At 39.7% G+C, this 19,651-nt stretch overlaps 1 protein-coding gene across 1 annotated transcript in view; it reads left to right on the plus strand.

Moving 5' to 3' along the window:
- Window positions 1-8,957: 8,957 nt before the first annotated feature.
- LOC143041409 (MAPK regulated corepressor interacting protein 2-like) overlaps window positions 8,958-19,651 on the plus strand; it is a 71,737-nt gene continuing 61,043 nt past the window's right edge. The window contains exons 1-2 of the mRNA XM_076213250.1: window positions 8,958-9,320; window positions 9,441-9,531. Coding sequence (XP_076069365.1) covers window positions 9,269-9,320; window positions 9,441-9,531 — 143 coding nt within the window. The 5' untranslated portion in view covers window positions 8,958-9,268. The remainder of the gene's footprint in view (window positions 9,321-9,440; window positions 9,532-19,651) is intronic.

Raw genomic sequence — 19,651 nt, forward strand, 5'->3', positions numbered from 1 at the left:
CCAGAATTTTACCATGTTAAAATCAATTTCGACGCTCACTGTGACTTAGGTCGAAATGAACATGACTTTTCCTATTCAACTTAAGCTAATCTGTAGTCATGATGGTCAAGAATTTTACCATGTTAAACTAATTCAACGCCCACTGTGACTCAGGTCAACATGAACATGACTTTTCCTATTCAACTTAATTTAATCTACAGTCATGATGGTCGAGACTTTTTACATGTTAAAATTATTTTCGACGCTCACTGTGACTTAGGTCGAAATGAACATGACTTTTCCTATTCAACTTAAGCTAATCTGTAGTCATGATGGTCAAGAATTTTACCATGTTAAACTAATTCAACGCCCACTGTGACTCAGGTCAACATGAACATGACTTTTCCTATTCAACTTAATTTAATCTACAGTCATGATGGTCGAGAATTTTACCATGTTAAAATTAATTTCGACGCTCACTGTGACTTAGGTCGAAATGAACATGACTTTTCCTATTCAACTTAAATTAATCTACAGTCATGATGGTCCAGAATTTTACCATGTCAATATTTATTTCTACGCTCACTGTGACTCAGTGATGTCACGGTATGATAAGATGACGTCATTATGTGATAAATTGACGTCACCATGTAGTCCTATGACGTCAATTTGTGTCCCTGTGACGTCACGAGACGATCCTATGGCGCCATGATCAATCCGGTGACGTCACAGTATAATCACATGATGTCACTAGGTATTAAACATATAGAAGTCCGCTTGTGGGTGATGAGACGTCACAAATTGCCATAGCACACTATTGGATGAAGACGCTCGCCACGGGCTTCGAGGACTTCCCGCGGGAAGACTTGGGGTGAGTTGGATACATACCGAGGGTCCAGGCCCGTCTTCGTGGGAGACGCTCAGGGAACGTCTTCACCCAGGACGAAGCCTCTTGACTAACGCCCACGGACGAGGTCGCTCGGAAACGAACTTGGCCTCTCATACTCCCTTTCGGTTTCTCGCTTACCCCGAGGATCTTCACGGAAGCAAGCGTCTCCACACTCATGTTCCTAGACGGCTAGTTGATGCATTTGCCCACCGGGGAGGGTGCATCGGCCGACATCTCAGTGGCTCTGAGTGTGTTGGCGGACGTGGAGTTCGGGGTGGACTGGGACGGGTCTGCCCTTGCTCCCACACAGAGACTTTATTGGCTCGGGATTGAGTGGGACACAGTCAGCGTCCTTCGGGTGCTCCCCTGCGCCAAAAGAGCGTGCTTCTCCCCCCCGCCCCCCCCCCTTCGGGGGCGGGGGGGGGGGGCCTCAACTTCGCGACCCCGGCCCTTCCACTGAGCCGCTTGGGGCGCCGACGGCTGGTACGGGAGGTCGACAGGAGCATACTGCTTCTCCCGCGTGACCTGCCCGGGCCGATACCCTCAGCACTCCACAGGTTGTTGCGTCCCGGGCTTCGGTCGGGGGCCCTACGCCGGTCGCTCTATCCAGGTTTCAAGAGATCTACGTAGTGTAGCAACTACGCCCACAAGTGTTCGAGTCGTTCTCCCTCCGCTACGGCACCCCAGAGGTGGACCTGTTTGCCTCCCCAAACACGACCCAGCTCCCCCTTTACCTCACCTTCATCCAAAGGACACGCACAGGAGGCCCAGACGCCTTCACGGAGGACTGGAACAGCTGGAGGTACGTATTCATTTTCCTCCTCCAGCGACACTAGTCCTCCTGAAGGTGATGCAGACACTCAGATCCTTCAAGGGTCAGGTCCTCCTGATAGCTCCCTACTGGCCAACCCAGCCGTGGTTCGGGGAGCTAATGAGATGGGGCCCTTCTCCCCTTCTACTGGGGTCAGCCTGCCTAGCCAACAGCCTTACCGCGCCTCTCCAAGCGTCACTCCAACTTGATAATTGGAGTTTCTACGGGGAGCTCTCAGCCAACTCTTCTCTACAGAGGCAGCAGACAAGATGCTCAGAGCTCACCTTCCGTCCTCAGTGCGGCAGTGTGGGTCCTGCTGACGGAAATTCCGGAACTGCCTTCGGAGACGCGCGATGGTGATCATCTCCGCCAGCATAGTCCCGGACTTCCTGACTTGGCTGGCTACCTCCACCAACAGGGCACCGGCGACTATCTTGCCTCACTATACAGCCCTCACTGATCCGCTACGCTTTGGCATGAACATCCGAGTGCCACAGAGGGCGTGAACCCTCCTAATGAAGGGGATCAGCGCCTCGAGAGAGCCGAGACATCAACCGGTCCTGGCCTGGTCCTTGCATCGTGTTCTGCAGTACCTGGCGTTCGAAAGGGCCATTATGGAGGAAGAACACTTCCCTCGACGCGTCGCCTTTCTGCTCGCCTTGACTACGGACTACAGGGCTTCACAGCTGGCGGCAATCACCCGCCACCCGTCCGTCTCCAAACTGGAGGAGGACAGCTCGGCCCTAACCCTCTCTCCATCACCAACATTCCTGGCCAGGAACGGCCGAGCGGACGACATGATCGGCCCTCTCAGAATACAATCCTTCCGGGAGGGAGGACGCCCACATCCACTGCGCCCGTTCCGTGCGTTCGAAGACTACGTGGACCACACGGAAGAGATTTCTGAGGATCATCTCTTCTACAACTCGAAATTTAGGATTCCCCTAACCCCGAGGTCCCGGGCGCACCTGCCCTTCCGCTTTTTGGGAGAGAGCCGACCCGGGCCATGCCCCGCACGCCCACAGCATCAGGGACTTTGTGGCATCGCTGGAGTTTCTCCGCACCCACTCTGTGGAGCGGGTGCGGGACCTAGGGACTGGACATCGACGACTCCCTTTGGGACACGGTGTCTCTACCACTCGGTCGCCCCTGTCCCATGTGTCGCCATGGAAACGGCTCCACCCCTCTCATCTCAAAAAAGTGGAGGGGGCAAAGGGCGACCGAGGAGTGGGGAGGGGCCAGGAACCGTTGAACAGGATACAAATTTCGTATAATTTACGCATTGTGTGAACAGTGCAATGTTGTGCATGTCACATTCTTCGGCGTGGGTACTTGACGTTTCTTTCTCCCCTCTACTGAGTGATAAAATGAATAAGTCTCCCATAGGAAAGACACACGTAATAACGGTTTGATTCAGGCTTCACCTCTCCTCCCACCTATCCTCGTCTCATGCATAGCTTCGCTGTGCAGGTTTCTTTCAGCCGATAATATTTCTTTGTCGCGGCTCGTGCCGCTTAAATTCTTCTTATCGGCTTAAGAAACCTGCACAGATTTAGGGTCCCTCCCTCCTCCCACAGGCGAAGCCTTCATTTCTCATTGAAGTGACGCGACGCCCGGCTCGAGCTAGCCGGGTAAGAAGGGAGGGGATAGGGAGGGGGAGGTGGGGTCGACAATGCGCATGCCTGCACAGAGCCGGGAATTTTAAATTTCCGATGATTTTGGCGGAAAATTCAAACCACACTCAACCTTCGGGAAATGGCCATATGACCAGGAGTGTGGTATGGGATTATCGCTATAGCTTCGCTGTGCAGGTTTCTTAAGCCGATAAGAAGAATTTAAGCGGCACGAGCCGCGACAAAGAAATATTATAATTATCATTATTAATGTTATTATTGTTATTATTATTATTTCTATTATTATCTTTATCATTAATATGGTTATTGTTATTATTATCATCTTTCTTATAAATATCATTATCATCATTATTGTTAATATTATCATTATTATCTTTAGTATTAATATTATCATTATTTTTATTATTATCATTATTATTATTATTATTATCATTATTATTGTCACCATCATTGTTGTTATTAATATCATTATTATTGTTAGTATCATCACCATCATTATTGTTATTAATATAATTAATATTGTTATTATTATTACCATTATTGTTATTAATATCATTATTATTATTGTTATTATTGTCATTATCACCATTATCATTGTTATTATTATCATCATTATTGTTATCATGATCACCATTACTATTATTATGTTATTATTAATATAGAAGACGCACGTGCAGTACCAACATCGGCCCAGCGACGACTCACCTGCCCATCGGCCGGCCACGTGAACTGCACGTGCAGTACCAAGCTGGATAGAATCGCCGGAGAAGGAGATCGCCTCGGAACGTCACCCTGCGAGCCTGGCTCGCTGCCTCCGTCGCCTCCTCCCTCCTTCCCCTCAAGCAGACTGCCTTGGGACACGACACGAAACGCAGAATCGTCACCTCCCCACTTTTATCTCGCATCCTGAGCGAGCCATATTACTCTACCCGTGTTAAGCTTCTAGCCAAAATACTGACAATTATTATTATCATCATCACTATTATTATTATTAATATAATCATGATTACTGTTGTTGTTGTTGTCATCATCATTAATTTTTTTTATCATTATCAGTATTATTATTGCCGTCATCATTATTATTGTTATTATTATAATTATCATAATTATTAATAATAATATTATTATTATCATTATCATTATTACTATTATAATTATCATTGCCATTTAACCAACTTTCGGAACCAGCAAGTGCCTCCCTCTCAGGAAAATTCCTAGATGCGCCTTTGTTTCCACTATCAGGTCCTGAATCACTTAAGACAATAACCCCAGTCTATTCCATGAGTAGATGAAGCAGTGGAGTCAACACCAACCATCCTTCTCCTATTCTAACCAAGACCAGTAAAAGAAAAAAAGAAGAAGAAAAAAAAAAGTAACATGGAAGGTGGCATCAGATCCAAGCGCGGACCGCCGGCTAAGGCATCTGAAGTAGCCCGGGGGGGTCGACTGTCGTTGATAAGATCTGGGGAGGTCTGACCAGCAATGGTTGGGCCTCCCTACTTTCCCTTAACCAAAGAACAAGGACATTCCCTTGTGGTAACTAGTACGTACATACACGCACATACATACATACATACATATATATATATATATATATATATATATATATATATATATATATATATATATACATAGATACATACGCACATGCATACATTCACACATACATACATGATATCAACTGGACAAAAAATAAAAACACATCCTAAAATATGTTAAAAAACAACGTTTACCATACAAGATTTTGATATAGCCTAAGCTAAAGCTGTAAACGAATTTGAAATTATTATCATTATTATTATTATTACCATTATTATGAGTGCTGACCTCTCAACCAGTAGGATGATAGATGTTGGTCACGAGTCGAGCACGTGGTCCAAAAGAATGGTGAATTACGCGTTGTCCATGCATATCTATTAATTTAATTGTTTATATGTTTATTTATTTATTTATTTACCTGTATTTATTTACTCAATCATTTGGTATTAACGGAGAATCGTTCTACATAATAATTACATTATTATACTTCAGTTATTAAATTTTATAATTCTAATCGATCAATTGATGACATAATTGATTTCACCCTACAAAATAAGACTATAACTTCAAAATTGAGATATGTAAATCTGAATAGACTCCAATTTGTCAGGATTGCAGCCCTAACACACACACACAGTCTAACACGAAATACATTATTGTGGCCAATTACATAAAGTATATAAACATACGCAAAACATATTCAATTATGCACACTTACAAACATACATGCATACAAAATATCTTATATTTAGGAAAATAAAATACTGGTCACCTTACCCTGGTTGCTCCAGGTTGTATGAATTCAAATGGAGACATGGCGTATTCTACTTCACTCAACAAAACTCTCCTGCATTGTGAAACTTTTTTTTTGCGATTCATTATTTCTACTTTTATTTTTAAATGGTGAAAAATTATGAAATATAATTTGGCTGACAGAAATATTTATTTTGCTTGTAGGGTACTGTTCTTTGGCAAATGCGTTATGAATCCTTTTCACCCGATTCGAATATAAGTCTCAGACGACATCATTATCAGTACAATAGAAAATAAAAACCACAAATATATTTTTTAATTTTAATAACGATACTTACAGTAACATAAACATAGAAAAAATATATAAGTTCAGTATATCATTGTTTTTCTTTGATAACCTACACTTTTATTCTTTGGGGGAAATCTCGCGCCGAAGATGTGATAACTGATATGCAAGAGATTAAGGACAAGAAAAGAGGAAGGATAGAAGTTAAAAGTAATATTCTTTCTTTTGCATGGAGATTATCAATAGTAAAATAATTGCGTAACTCGTATGTAGGAATGGCATGTACAAAGAATGGCTGTGTTAAAATATGATAATTATAACTTTAAATCAACAAGATAGAATATTTTGCAGTTAAATGATAACTTACTCTAGAAATACTAATTAATATCTCGGAGTTTTTCAGGATTACCCAAAAATGGCACATGAAAAAATATTGAATTAACAACTATGTAGACAAATAACTGGATTCATAAATATACCAAATTGGCAAAGCTGACAAGAAATCGGTATCTGTAAATAAAAAAGTAAAATGAAATAAGTAAACACACAAACGGACAACCAAGGAAGTGACCTGACTGGTCGACATTACGTCACGTCTCTGAGGTGTTTATGAAATTTAATCTTAATTTGTGTGTGTGTGTGATTGGTATTTAGTGAGAAAATATTTTGAATTATATAATAAACTCTCTAAGGTGTTCGAATTATGCATCAAATATTTTAGTCTCCTTTATTTAGAGTAGAATACTTGGGTCAGTTTTTTGTGATGTTTCTGACATATAGTAAAATTCTTATTTGTGGGTGTGTGTGATTCACCACGGTCTTGGATCACATGTTGGACTCGTGATCGACAGCTATTTCCCTCCCGGATGAGAGTTTAGAGTTTGTGTATACCCCGATCTGCGAATAATGCTGACCTCACACACACACACACACACACACACACACACACGCACACACACACACACACACAAATAGTTGTCTCTCACGAGTCCATCACATCATCCAAGACCATGGTGAATCACACATACATACACCTTGCCCACCAGAGTTGGCATACTGACTTAGAGTCGAACTAAGAATGCTGAATTTGCGGTAGAACGCGGTACCACCACACTATCAGGTAATGCGTGTGGACGTGCGCGCGCGCGTGTGTGTGCATATGTAAGTGTATAAATTCGTTTCAGAGAAAGTCACAGACAAATTACCTCACCCATCATTACCGTATGACACACTTGTGCTATTACACGTGGCAACTGTGCTACCAACAGATTTTTTTCTGTGTCCACTTTTGGATAAAAAAAATAAAATAAAATTAGTGCTGAGGGCTAATTATATTATACTATTAACTCATACACCAAAGTCTATAGTCACTAAGTAAGCTCATGCACACGGAGGCGTGGTTTCTGTGACGTCATCTGGAGTAAATAAGAGAGTAAACGCAAAATGAATCGCTGTGTAGCCAGCATGGTTTTGCGGTCAGGTTAGACAGGCAGTGAAACAGGCCTACGCCCAGTTACAAAAAGCCTTGGGCGTTTCAAAAATGAATTGGCAGAAGTATCGTGTCTGATGACGTCAGAATCCCTGATGACGTCAGATTTGTTGACGTCAGAACCCTTTGGCTCCGCCCCCTGCGCCAACTGGCTGGGGGCAGAGAGGACCAATTTAGTATCAATAGATTTCAATATAACACTATTTGTGTAGTCTAACACACGATGCGGTAGTATTATTAATGAAAAATTCTTTCTTTTATGCCGAATCATTCCACAATATGCCATTTTTGTCTTTTAAGAATAAAACCGTTAGCCGGCAGAATGTAGAGATGTCTCGAAACGGTCATAGTAATTTTTGTCCTAGACACAAAATTCCTATTTGTTTTACCTCTTTGCTATTTCCACGTCTTTTGCAGATTTTGTTATAGGGATTATTTAACGTTTTCATTCAATTAAATGCTGGATTCCACCTCGCCTCTTCTCCCACACACGCCGTCGTGTAGATTATGGAATATGTTTGTGTGCAATCGATATGGGATGTAATTATCTGTCTTCACTGTAGGCGTATCTCAGAAATCAATAAAATCGACCGGAGACGGCAACTACGAGGAATGAGAGAGAGAGAGAGAGAGAGAGAGAGAGAGAGAGAGAGAGAGAGAGAGAGAGAGAGAGAGAGAGAGAGAGAGAGAGAGAGAGAGAGAGAGACGAAATGTACAAGATAAAAATGAGAAGTTTGTCGTCTTCATTGTAATAAATGTTTTTTATTTACGATTGTGAGGAAATAATTTGTGTCCCCTTCCATGCATCAAACACCTTTTCTTTCATTAAAAAGTATCAAGTGTAAACTAGTATGTTGGTCTCTGATACGATGTCATTTCTTACCATAAACGAGAATTAAATTGATGTCCCCATTACTCCCAAAAATATCGATATACTACAACAATATTATATTCAAGACAATTATGTAGTCGTTATGGCCTTGGGCATTCTCTCTGTGTAAACCTCACACCTGTTACAACTCCGATTTCGATTGATCTCTCTCGAAAAAATAATCTTATATCATATCTGGATCTTTCACAAAGTTCTCCACGTGGAACTGCATTGTCCCAGCAGAAAGCGTAAGGTATCATTTGATTTAGCTCATTACGTTTCATAACTTGTCCTCCCAAGCACCGGCAATCAAATGCCAAGTTTATTTAGCAGATGTTTGCGTTCAAACCAAAGAATTCAGCATTTCATTAACTAAAAGATATTTATCTTATTCTATGTTAGCCCCAAACTATACTTATGGACCTGTAGTATTGTACATTTGGTTATATACTCATTGCATTCTGAATTGTTCGTTTCAGTCAAAATATTTCGGACTGATTTTCGTCTTATTAGTCCCTGTACATTTCGTTATACCCTTGTTGCCACATACTGTACTCACGGTAAAGCTGCGCAGAACAAATAATGTTTACCGTTAGTTAATTGTGTACTCTATTTTATCACCTAGTCCTTTTGGGGACACATCAATGAGCAGAACATTAAATGAGTGGACCGGTATATTATGGCACTGGCGCGAGCGTCTGAAGACGTTGGAACCTAGACCTAGACTACACTTGCCCACCAGTCCACCACAGTCAGTGAGGTTCCAACCTCCGTGTGGTGAATACTTAGGAGAGTTTCTTGTGGGCTAGCTGGTGAGAAACGACACAGAGTTCCTGCGACTTAGTTTTCACGTTACTACTTAAAAGCCAAAACAAGATTTTTTTTACTACGTTTTCTTTTGATAGATCAATATCAAAGTGCTTTAGTGATAGAAAAGAAATTTCGTCTTCCCATAACACGAGAGATTTGTGCGTCGTCTGCTACCAGCTGATCGCGGAGGAATACTTCATCAGCGCCATGTATAACGTCTCGCGCGGTCCTACCAGAATCATAAACAGAACTCGCAGAGGTGAGGGTTTCTCTGTAAAATCGAGCCATAGTAGTCGAATATTAGTATTATCAATTGGAAAAGAATACTGAAATGTTCATTACACACAAGAGCACTGAAAAAAGGTTATCTCTCCCTCAGATATATCGCAGAAGCTGGAAAATTTAGACCAAATACGAGAGTTGATAAGGAAAAGTCCTGTGACAGAAGACGCGCAACCACCAGCAATGAGGTTAGTCCGAAAAACAAAGTAGTTATTTGTGCAACATAAACATTTATTGCATACATGTTCACAAATGTAATAGGTGGGTGAACTTTACAAGTGTTGAGAAGTCTCTGGGATTGCAGGTAAATGGCTGGCATTGAAAGAGTAAGAGTATATATGGATTATTATAGATCATAATTGGAGCTGGCATAAAACCAGGTGACGAGTCTTGAGTACTTGAGAAATTTCTTAAACTTAATATTTTGCAGAAGAATAAATTCTGGCATGTGTGCGTTATGTGGGAATTTTAAAAGAAACAACACGATTTAATGTGAATCTCGTGTGGGTTATTTTGAATATTTTTTATAACCTAACTTTGTATACGCAATGCCCTTTAAATTTACTGTCTAAGGAGAATTTAGTAACCATTAAACAGCAGTCGTTCATGTTATTGCAATATATTATTTTATTTTTTCTTGTGCGCTTATTATCAAATAGAAACGTAGTTTCCGTAAGCAATCAATATTTGTGATGTAAACAATGGAACAGTAGCCTTGAAGCACTTCCCTTCCAATTTAATTTGTAGATGATCAATCTGGATTCGCGTATTATCATTACTGGGGAAATTTCTCCGGAAACTTTTGAAGTTTCTATTCATGAGGGTTTTTAGATGTAGAAATATGGAGGATAGTTTTGGATATGAATGTGTTTACTTGCCCCTAGATACATTTGGGTATGGTCAGCAACAAGGACAGCTACTGGGGCATGTTGAATTGGCCAATGTAGTATGTGCAGAACATAATTGAGGCATGAGCAGTGTTTGGTAATTTTCGAGTCTTGTAAATTCATTTGGCATTAACATTTCAATTCTTTAAAGCATTTAGGATACACAGCTGGAGCTTGATAGTAATAGAAATGTGATATATTAGGACATATGTCAAAGAATTCGAGTTAGTGCTAGTGTTACATGAATAAAGTGCATACTTCAAGACTCCCTTATGTAGTCGTTATTTTCCTCAACAACAACATATGATATTTACTTTTTCATTGATATATTGGACAGGAATAGGTTCTAGATTTTAGAATGACCTAATTTGACATAGAAAGCAAGGTAGGTACTAGAGAAAGCCCCCTACCATATGGTAACATATGGTATATCTATTAATATGCATCTGGCACTGTGACACATTTTAATCTTTACTTCTGAAAGCGTTAAATGATAATTCAAAGAGGAAAATTGATGGTAAATCAATAAAAGTATATTACTGGCATTACCCGAGTTTGAGGTCTTGTATCAACGAGTTAATCACCATTAATCATTATGAAATACATCAGGATATAGGTCCTTAGATTTTGTCCACTATTGGTATTTAATTAGATAATGCTAAGTCTAACAGAAAATATTTTACTGGTTTTTATTTGGTAGGAAAAAGTTGTTACTTAGTTTGCTTACTTAGTAGAATTCAGAGGGTCTTCCTCATAGCTGTGGTGGTCCACCGCTACTTCCAGTCCGGGAATCTTCTTTTTGTAGGTTGATCTGCTCTGGAATGGAATTTGAGGCAGCCCTGCAATGAGCTGTGTATCCAGGTACGGGAGGCTCGTGTGCCAGTGACTTCAGATATTTATCTAGGTGTTGTTTAAAGTTTGTGACTGGGCAGTTTTTTATCTCTCTTATATTATAGGAGGTGCTAAGATGGGAGGGAGGGTGGAGGGGTGTGGAGTGTATTCGGGGATAGAATGGGTGGGAATGTTTTTGTGCCTTGTCCTTTTTGGCTACCTCCCTGGTAAGGGGGAAAAAAGCCTTGGTATATGTATGCATGTATGTATATGTTTTGGTAGGCTATTGAAGATTCTGGGACCATTATATGTGAAGCTGGAGGCCAATAGGGTCCTGATTCTGTCTGGGGCAGATGTAGGCAGTGTTTTCTTTTCACACATGCGACCATTCCTGCTATTGTGTATTTCTAGTAGAGACAATGTAGTAGGGTCAGGTACCTGTTTCTCCAGTATTTTCCACATATTTATGGCCCGGTATCTCTCTTCTTCTTTGTTGAGAGTATAGGCCTAGTTTTTTTCAGGCGGTCCCAATAATTGAGGCCCTGCATGCCTTTGATTTGCCTTGTGAAATGCCTTTGTACAGACTCTAGTTCCTGTATTTCTGCCCTTTTTTGTGGTGACCAGAGTTGGCAACAATAGTCGAGTACTGGTTGTATAAGTGCCTTCCAGTGTGCAGTATTTTTGTGGAAAAAGGTTAGGCATCAGTGTTGTTAGAATAAAAAAATGGCTTGGATTTAAAAATTTGAGACGTGGCAGTAATTTACCTGAAACTGCTGTAGTGATGGTGCTGTTCATTGAATATGGCATGTGGTTTACAAAATGATTGCCTTGTTGTATTTATCAAATGTAAATACTTTCTCTTTTAATCAGAGGTCGGTACAGTATTTCATCACAATGGAATTATTTGATGAAAGCTAAGTGAAACTATATTGTCATAAAATTTAAGGGTTAACAAAATACAGCTTTACATGAAATTTGTTAACATTGTAGGAAATCTTTGAAGTGTGCGTAAAGTCATGAACAAAATGATTTTGTAATTCTTAACTTTACGAAATTGGGATGGAGCTAGATAGTTTCTGAAGTATGTTTGCCAAAAGTCCCCCCTCCCCCTCTGTGGGGGTGGGGGAGTGAGTCAAAACATACACCCGCCGTTCACCAATACCACACTCATCCAAACATTTATTGTCCTTCCCATTGGATTGCAACTCTACAAAGGATTACAAAGGCGGAGCATGCCGACAGGAGACCTTTTGGTCCATATCTAGGTCAGATGCGAAAAAAATCATAATAAAAAAAAAAAAAAAAAAACTATAATAATGTAAATAACAAATAAAATACATAAATAGATACTTAGGTATAGTTAGATAATAAACAAACAGGTAAATAGTATATAATGATAAATTAACATATAACTAATAATGAATGAAAATCAAAGAGACAAATGATAACAAAACAAAAACAAATAATATAAAATAAATTATAATCTATGGATTTTTTTTTTTTTTTTTTCATAATGGAGGGATGACCCAAGATAAGAGGGAGGGAGTGGGGTGAATGGGAGTGGAGGATGTGGGGATGCAAGAGGTTGGATTTTTTTTTTTTTTTTCCCCTTCCTTTGTTTTTGGCTACCTCCCTTGCAAGTGGAGGAAAAAGCTGTTGGCATATGTATGTTTAGTTCAAGGTCAGAGAGCCATTGCCAGCCATTGTGGGATTGCAGTCGGTGAAATTTGAGTTAACAATCATATTATTTCTACTAATCCTCTCTTCTGCCACCTTGATTTTGTTTACCACTTTTAATTCCTCCCCCTGTTTCCCTTAGTGCCTTATGGTCTTTGGCATCTTATGCTAGAATTATTTGACTTGGTTTTTTTCTTGAAAGAGAAACATTTGAACATTGTTGGTACAGGTAGGTTCCGTTACATGATCATTTGATATATAAGAATGTGGTGGTATGACCCGAGTATAATAGGGACTTCTCAGTACAGACATATGATCACAAAAATTCAACAACACAGCATTCAATCTAGGGTGAGTAAAATGTCCCAAGTACAAAATGTTCGTCTTACCGCTGATGTGTCTGGGCTCTATGATGCAATTTGGATGGGCGTAGATGAGTGTGTGGACAGTGGAAGAACCATACACTCCTCCCCGTCCCTTACCTGTACTGCCCTCCATCAAACATGGCTTTTAGAGTTCATTATGCAACTATGACTAATGAAGTGTCACAGGCTGTATGTACAGGATCTTCCTGTAATGAAGGTTTGTCACCAACAAATAGGTAGAAGAGAGCAGTCACAGGGTGTCCTCTCACGTGATATAATGGTCTGGAGACCAGGCAACAACCTTTTAGGGCCACACATTTAGGTGGTGATAGTGTTAACGGACTACAGAGATGGGTGTCAGCAAGATTATTTGTTGTTCCCTGTGTTGGGTGAATTCAGTTTGTACGTACTTATAATCTCAAGTCATGATGAGGATCCCAGAGCTGAGTGAAATTGTTCATCACATAGAAAATTTTTGTTAGAACAAAATACCGTTGGGGTGGGTGGGGTTGGGGTAGCAGAATAGAATTAGCAATTGACAGTCAAAAAAAGTATAAGCGTAGCTAAAAGGCTTTGAAGATTTACCATATGGAGTATTGACACACTATAAGCATTGCCCTGTCAGTTTATACAGGACAGTAGAGCACTTGGTGTGTACAGTATATCCCTTTCCCCAATAATCAATATGGGTTAGGCCAGCCTGATTTGTCCTTAATCTTATCTAATAGGAAGATGAAATATCATAAACATGAGTGACCATATACTTCAAATATCTCCAGCAAGATAACTTTCTTGTGCATAATTTTTGCTGTCTTCTCATTATCTTGGATATATGTTCATATTTCACTGTTTTATATCATTCAGTCTTAGGACTGGGCCCTAAATCTCACTGTATAAACTTCAGCTGTATTTCCTCCACCTTTAAGAGCTGGCAGTTGGCAAATGTTCCCCTCCTGTTACTAGAAGTTAGTGACACAGAAACAGTACAACACTAATACAACACGCAGCTAGCATCTCAGAGTTTTTCCCAGAGAGATCTATGGAAAGACCTGATGGTTGTTTCCAGCTACTGTGGGGCTGTGAATCTAGTCGTTAAGGAGGTAGTTCTTATTATTGCGCTTCTGTTGTACTATTGCGGACATCAGAAGACTGGCCTATCAGGACTGTGTAAGGATATATTCATTGTTGCATGATCAATACCTTTGTTACTGTTAGAGTTGTGACCAATTTTCAAGGGTTGAAGTGCCTCTCATGGATCAATACAATTTTGTGGATAAAGACCATTTTTGGGATTATGGACTAACTGTACCATGGTCTCCGTATACTGTGATCTGATCCCTCCCATATCTGGACTACTTGAGCCTGAGGATGGTTTGTATATGTGAAGTTTATGGATATGGGTGAAATTTTTTTAACACTTCTATTATAAGTTTCAGAACATATAGCCAGGATCTGTAATGCACATAAATCATGTATTAATGAGTAAATATACAAATTATGATGAGAATTCAATAATGTATGTATTTGTTTCACTGTTAGGCTCATAATTTTGATGAGTGGTCAAGTTTTGTAGGTTGAGTCCAACTTTGTATTCTGGGACCCCTTTCTTTCATTGGTCATGGCCTGTATCACTTGCAGAGTTTGTGTATGGGCTTATGTCATTGGCATCAGGGTGCTTGAAATGTTCTAATGCTTCTTTGAGGTCAGCTGTTTTCAAAGTAGAATTTAGATGTAGGAGTGGGTCATCATCATCATCATGTGACTCTGAAGCGGACTCATAGGAGAGCAACACCTCTGTCATAATCTGTATCCTTGGGTTTCCCTCACGTGATTGATGTGGGATAACAAGTGTGGTTCCCTGGTTTAGATGTAGGTTCGATATACACATCAAATTGTACCAAAGCTGTGAATTATTGGTTGCACACATGTTCTTGCAGGAGGCCAATTTGGTTAGTGGTGAGGTTAGGATAGTGGCATTCTGGATAGGGATAAGATTGATCTATCTGTTACCCCAGGTGTCTCTTGTATGAGACCCACAGCACCCAGGAACAACCATCAGGCTGGTCTGTAAGTCAGTCAAGTAGGAAATATTGTGTTGCTGTCTGGGTATAGCTAGGGTGGGACATTGCAAGTTCACGTGTTAGTGTCTTCAGTGTAATTGTTGAATCTCTAGTGTGTAGTTTCTGTAGGAAGGCCTGTTCTGTGCTGGTACTGTCTTAGTGTTTGGATGGTGATCTGGACATAAACTTTTTTGTGTGTCTCGTGCTTCTCTTGGGAGGGGTTTTTCTGTGGGGTTGATGTCCTGAAAGGTGGGTTGGTATTGATGGAGATTGGTCTTGTATAGCTTGTTTTTTTGATCAGTGTGTAAATGTGTGTTAGTATAGTGTGTTGTGTGGTACAGGTTGTAAATTGCTGTATATGATTGAGTAGTGTGCTGCAGATGTTTTTTTGAATATTCATTTGGTTGTGTTTGTGTGGTGTATAAGAACTTTATGAGATGCTTTGTTTATGTCTTGTTATTGTTGAATTCAGTATTTGTTCAACAAGAAAGTCCCACCATATGGGAAGGATTATGGAATAAACTGTTGCTACATAAATTGAATAATGAATGATTTTTCAGAAGAAAATTAGATTTGTATAGTTAGCTGAAAGTCAAACAAGGAACAAGTAGACCACCTGAATTTAAACAGCCAGGAACATCCCTTACTGACTCACTCATGATATTGTATATGTTTTCTTTTTATGTTTATAGATGTATGTATGTATTTGTTGTTATGATTTAATTTTTTCTAAATTTTTGTGTGATTTTGGTGGTGTTTGGAGCAGATTGCACCCCCATTTATGTGCAAAATAGATAATTAATGTTTATAGGCTTTATTTCAGAGAGAATTGTATTAAGTATTCAGAAACTTAATATGCACTTACATAGATTTTTTACAGCATGCTTGTATTCATTTTAATTTTTGATTTTTAACATTTTCAAAGTATATCACCATAATGCACTGTGTGTATTAGCAAACTTTACAAAACCTAAGATGTCATTACAAAGTGTGCTTATTTGGTTGTTTGTTATTTTTATTTGTAAATTTTCTGTTCTTGACCAAACATACATAAAGCAGGTGTGCTTGGTTGATACATCAGCCCACTGTGTTTACCAAGGAAAACATGGGACTGCTCGGACAGACTGTCTAGGGAACGACGACAACAACAACCAAGGAAAACTATTTTGAAGGAACTAACGGAATTTTTAGGAGGATGAGGCTATAAATATGAAGGTGTACAAGGGGTGCAAAAATTACTGGATGCATTGGATGTGAGGAAAGTCATTGGGCTTGGTAGTACCCGTCATCCAGGAGGTGCCAAGATAAGAGGGAGGGAAGAGGGTAGAGGGGAGTGGAGTATGTAGGGGATGAAGTGGGTGGGAGTGTTTTTCTATGCCTTTTGCTTTTGGCTACCTCCCATGTAAGGGGGAAAAAGCATTTGTTATGTGTATGTATGTATGTATGTACCAAGAAAAGGAAAGTGACAAATGATAGAAAAAAAAGATTTTTATAAGCTTTATTATAACTGGTAGGTGGTACCAGTTTTAGAGAAAACCAGAGAAAGTGAGTTTATAATTGAAAATAATTATAACAATTAAAATAGGGAAGGATATGTTGCAGAACAGTGAAAAATATTTAAAAAAAATACTGTAAAGAACATATTAACCTCGTCAGTATGAGTTGAATATTTGTGAGCAAATATTTGTTGCCTGATGTACGATGATTCAATGATGCATCAAAATATGTATGTCATAATATGTATATTTGCATCTGTAATATTTTCCTTTGTCTCGTTCTCTTTCATCCTGAATATGGATAACCACAGAAAATGCGATAATAAAGTTCATTCACGGCATATTGGGGTCACTAAGCTACAGCTATAAAATAAATATAATCAGGATGCCAGTGGCAGCGTCTTCGTATACCCACTCACGCCTCAGAATGCAGGTGTCAGTGTCCTCATATGCCAAGGGTTAAGAGATTATTCAGGAAACAGGAAAGTGTGTAATGTGGTTTATTGGTGGCTCTGTGCTTGAGGACATTTTTGTGGTGGTAAAGGAAAAGGGTACACAAGGAAGAAAAATTAAAGTTTAACAAGGCTGAAGCAATAAAACGGGGAATTGGAAAGTGTGGAAAAAGATAAAGATTGTAAGAGCGCAAAAATGCTGATAAGGGATGGTAAATAAGATTGTTTTGTGTGGTGGAAAGAGGAACACGATATAGAAAGAGAAAAAGAATGACAGCCAAGTATTTATGGATATCCGGGATATACAAGTAAGAATAGAAGTATTTAGGCGAGGCAAATGGTTGTAGGTTGTAGGGGATGACATATGAAAACGAAGTTTAAATTGCAAAACATGGTGCATGCGATAAAATTATAAGGAGAAGAAAGGTTGCAAAGTCGTGCATATACCAACGGCTTTTTCTCCCTTACAAGGGAGCTAGCCAAAGTCAAAGGCATAAATTTACTCCCACCCATTTCATCCCCACAAATGGGGTTATCAAAGATAAATCCAAGAACGTTTGGGTAAGGAGGAATGCAACAAAGGAAATAAGGGAACAAGGAAATTGCTTGATAAAGTTAAGAAAAAAATGGGAGGACTGAATGGGAGAGGGCAGTTTTACTGAAGTGTGATAGAAGAGGAGGAAATGGTATTGAAGATTGTAGTAAGCATGCATGGATGAATTGACTCGTGCATATTCAGAGATCATTCAAAACAAAGATGCATAAACACAGATCACAAAACAAACACTTCAAGACTGACCACCAAACTCCTCGAGACATCAGCCCTACAGGTAAATCCCTCCCATGAAAAGCAAGAACCACACTAGCATGACTGTTCAAGTTACCATTCAGTTTTAAAACTGAATCTACAGAGTGGGCTTGGCCTCTGGAAAAAAAAAATCCCCGATGCAGTCCTCACACCTAAGACTGAACAACTTGTCCAACATTACCCCACCAGCATTACCTAGACAATACTATCTCATCCTTAAGAGACTTTTGGATCAATCCAGTGGCTGTTGCCAGCGACCCTGGAGCTGTGGGTCTCCTGGAAGAGAGATTTGGAGTGATAGATTGATTGACCAAGGGATCACAATTTATTTAAAAGAGGAAGAACCTGACATGTTTGGTTGAGACCAAGCTAAATGGAAATACTGAAATTCAAATGGAAGAAGGAAGATACAGCATATGAGAAAGGAACAAGTGGGTAAAATGGACTGAGTGATAAAAACAAAATACATGAAATTGGATGAATTGGAAATAAAAGGCAATAATGAGGTAATGACTATAACAATCTTTACATATGGAAATAAAAAGTAGTCGCATATAATCCCACCAAAGACAAGAGCCTGAAGTAAGATTATAAAGAACTAATGGTTGGCACAGTTGGACAACTGAAACAAAATAAAAGTAGATGCTAATACCACTTTTAGTGGTAGACTTAAATTGTGGGGAGGTGCACTGGGAGGAATGGGGGAGTACATGGAAGAGAAAAATTATGGGGTGGTTTGCTGTTGAATGTAGCAATGCATAACCATATAACATAACGGGTGAAAGAATCAACAGAGAAGTGAAGATACATGAGTAAGATTGGAGTTGAATGTAAAAGAACCTGATGCCTTTGAATTATTGAAGTGGAAATGGCCTATTAGGAAAAGTGATCACGTATTCATCAAATTATTTGGGGAAGGCAGAAATAGAAAAGTGGTACAGGCAAGAAAGATGCAAAAGCAAGCTATATAGGACTGGAAAATACTAAAGTGGATTGGGAAAATTTTGGTGAGATAAAAGAACTATTGGGAAGTCTTAATTTTTACTTATAATACTTATAGGGGTGGATAAGGATGTGCCAAAACAAGTGGGAAAGAGTCGTAGAAAAAAGCATGTGGGAAGTGGGGGAAAAAAAAGAACAAAATAATAGAGGCATACTGGAAGTAAATGCAAAATTTAGAAGAGAGGAAGAAAATCTCGGAAAGGTGCAGATGTGAACCTAAATTGTTCTATAGCTCTGTCTGTAAGTGGTAGACTGAAATACTAAGAATGAATATAAAAGTTGAAGGGGTACTATGTGAGGAAGCAAAAATGCAGAATGACAAAGTAAGTCTGCAATTGGTAATTTAATAAAGGATAGGGGTGAGTGGAAATTGCTTATGTATTGATGATAGTTTGACAGTCCTTAGGAATTTCTCCCCAGCTTCCCAAATTTCTGCATGAGGGGGGTGCCATATAAGTGAAGTGGCCATGTTGTGGATGTGCTGTGGCATGCTGCATTGCTTCTGACCCAGGCAGGAGATAGGGATGATAGCCCTTCATCCACAAGGAGCTAAGATGAGAAAGAGGAAAGGGTGGTCGATGGGAGTGGGTGTATGGACACATGCCTATGACTTGGCTACCTTCCTTATAAAGGGGAAGAAACATTTGGTATATAGATAGATGTTTGGTATTTACCAAAAAAGAGGAGGTTGAGGAAGGGAAATTAGTAAATAAATGTTAAATGGTAACAA

The sequence above is a fragment of the Oratosquilla oratoria genome, chromosome 31 (genome assembly GCF_046742065.1).
Source record: "Oratosquilla oratoria isolate Oo_2021 chromosome 31, ASM4674206v1, whole genome shotgun sequence".
NCBI classification, from domain to species: Eukaryota; Metazoa; Arthropoda; class Malacostraca; order Stomatopoda; family Squillidae; genus Oratosquilla; species Oratosquilla oratoria.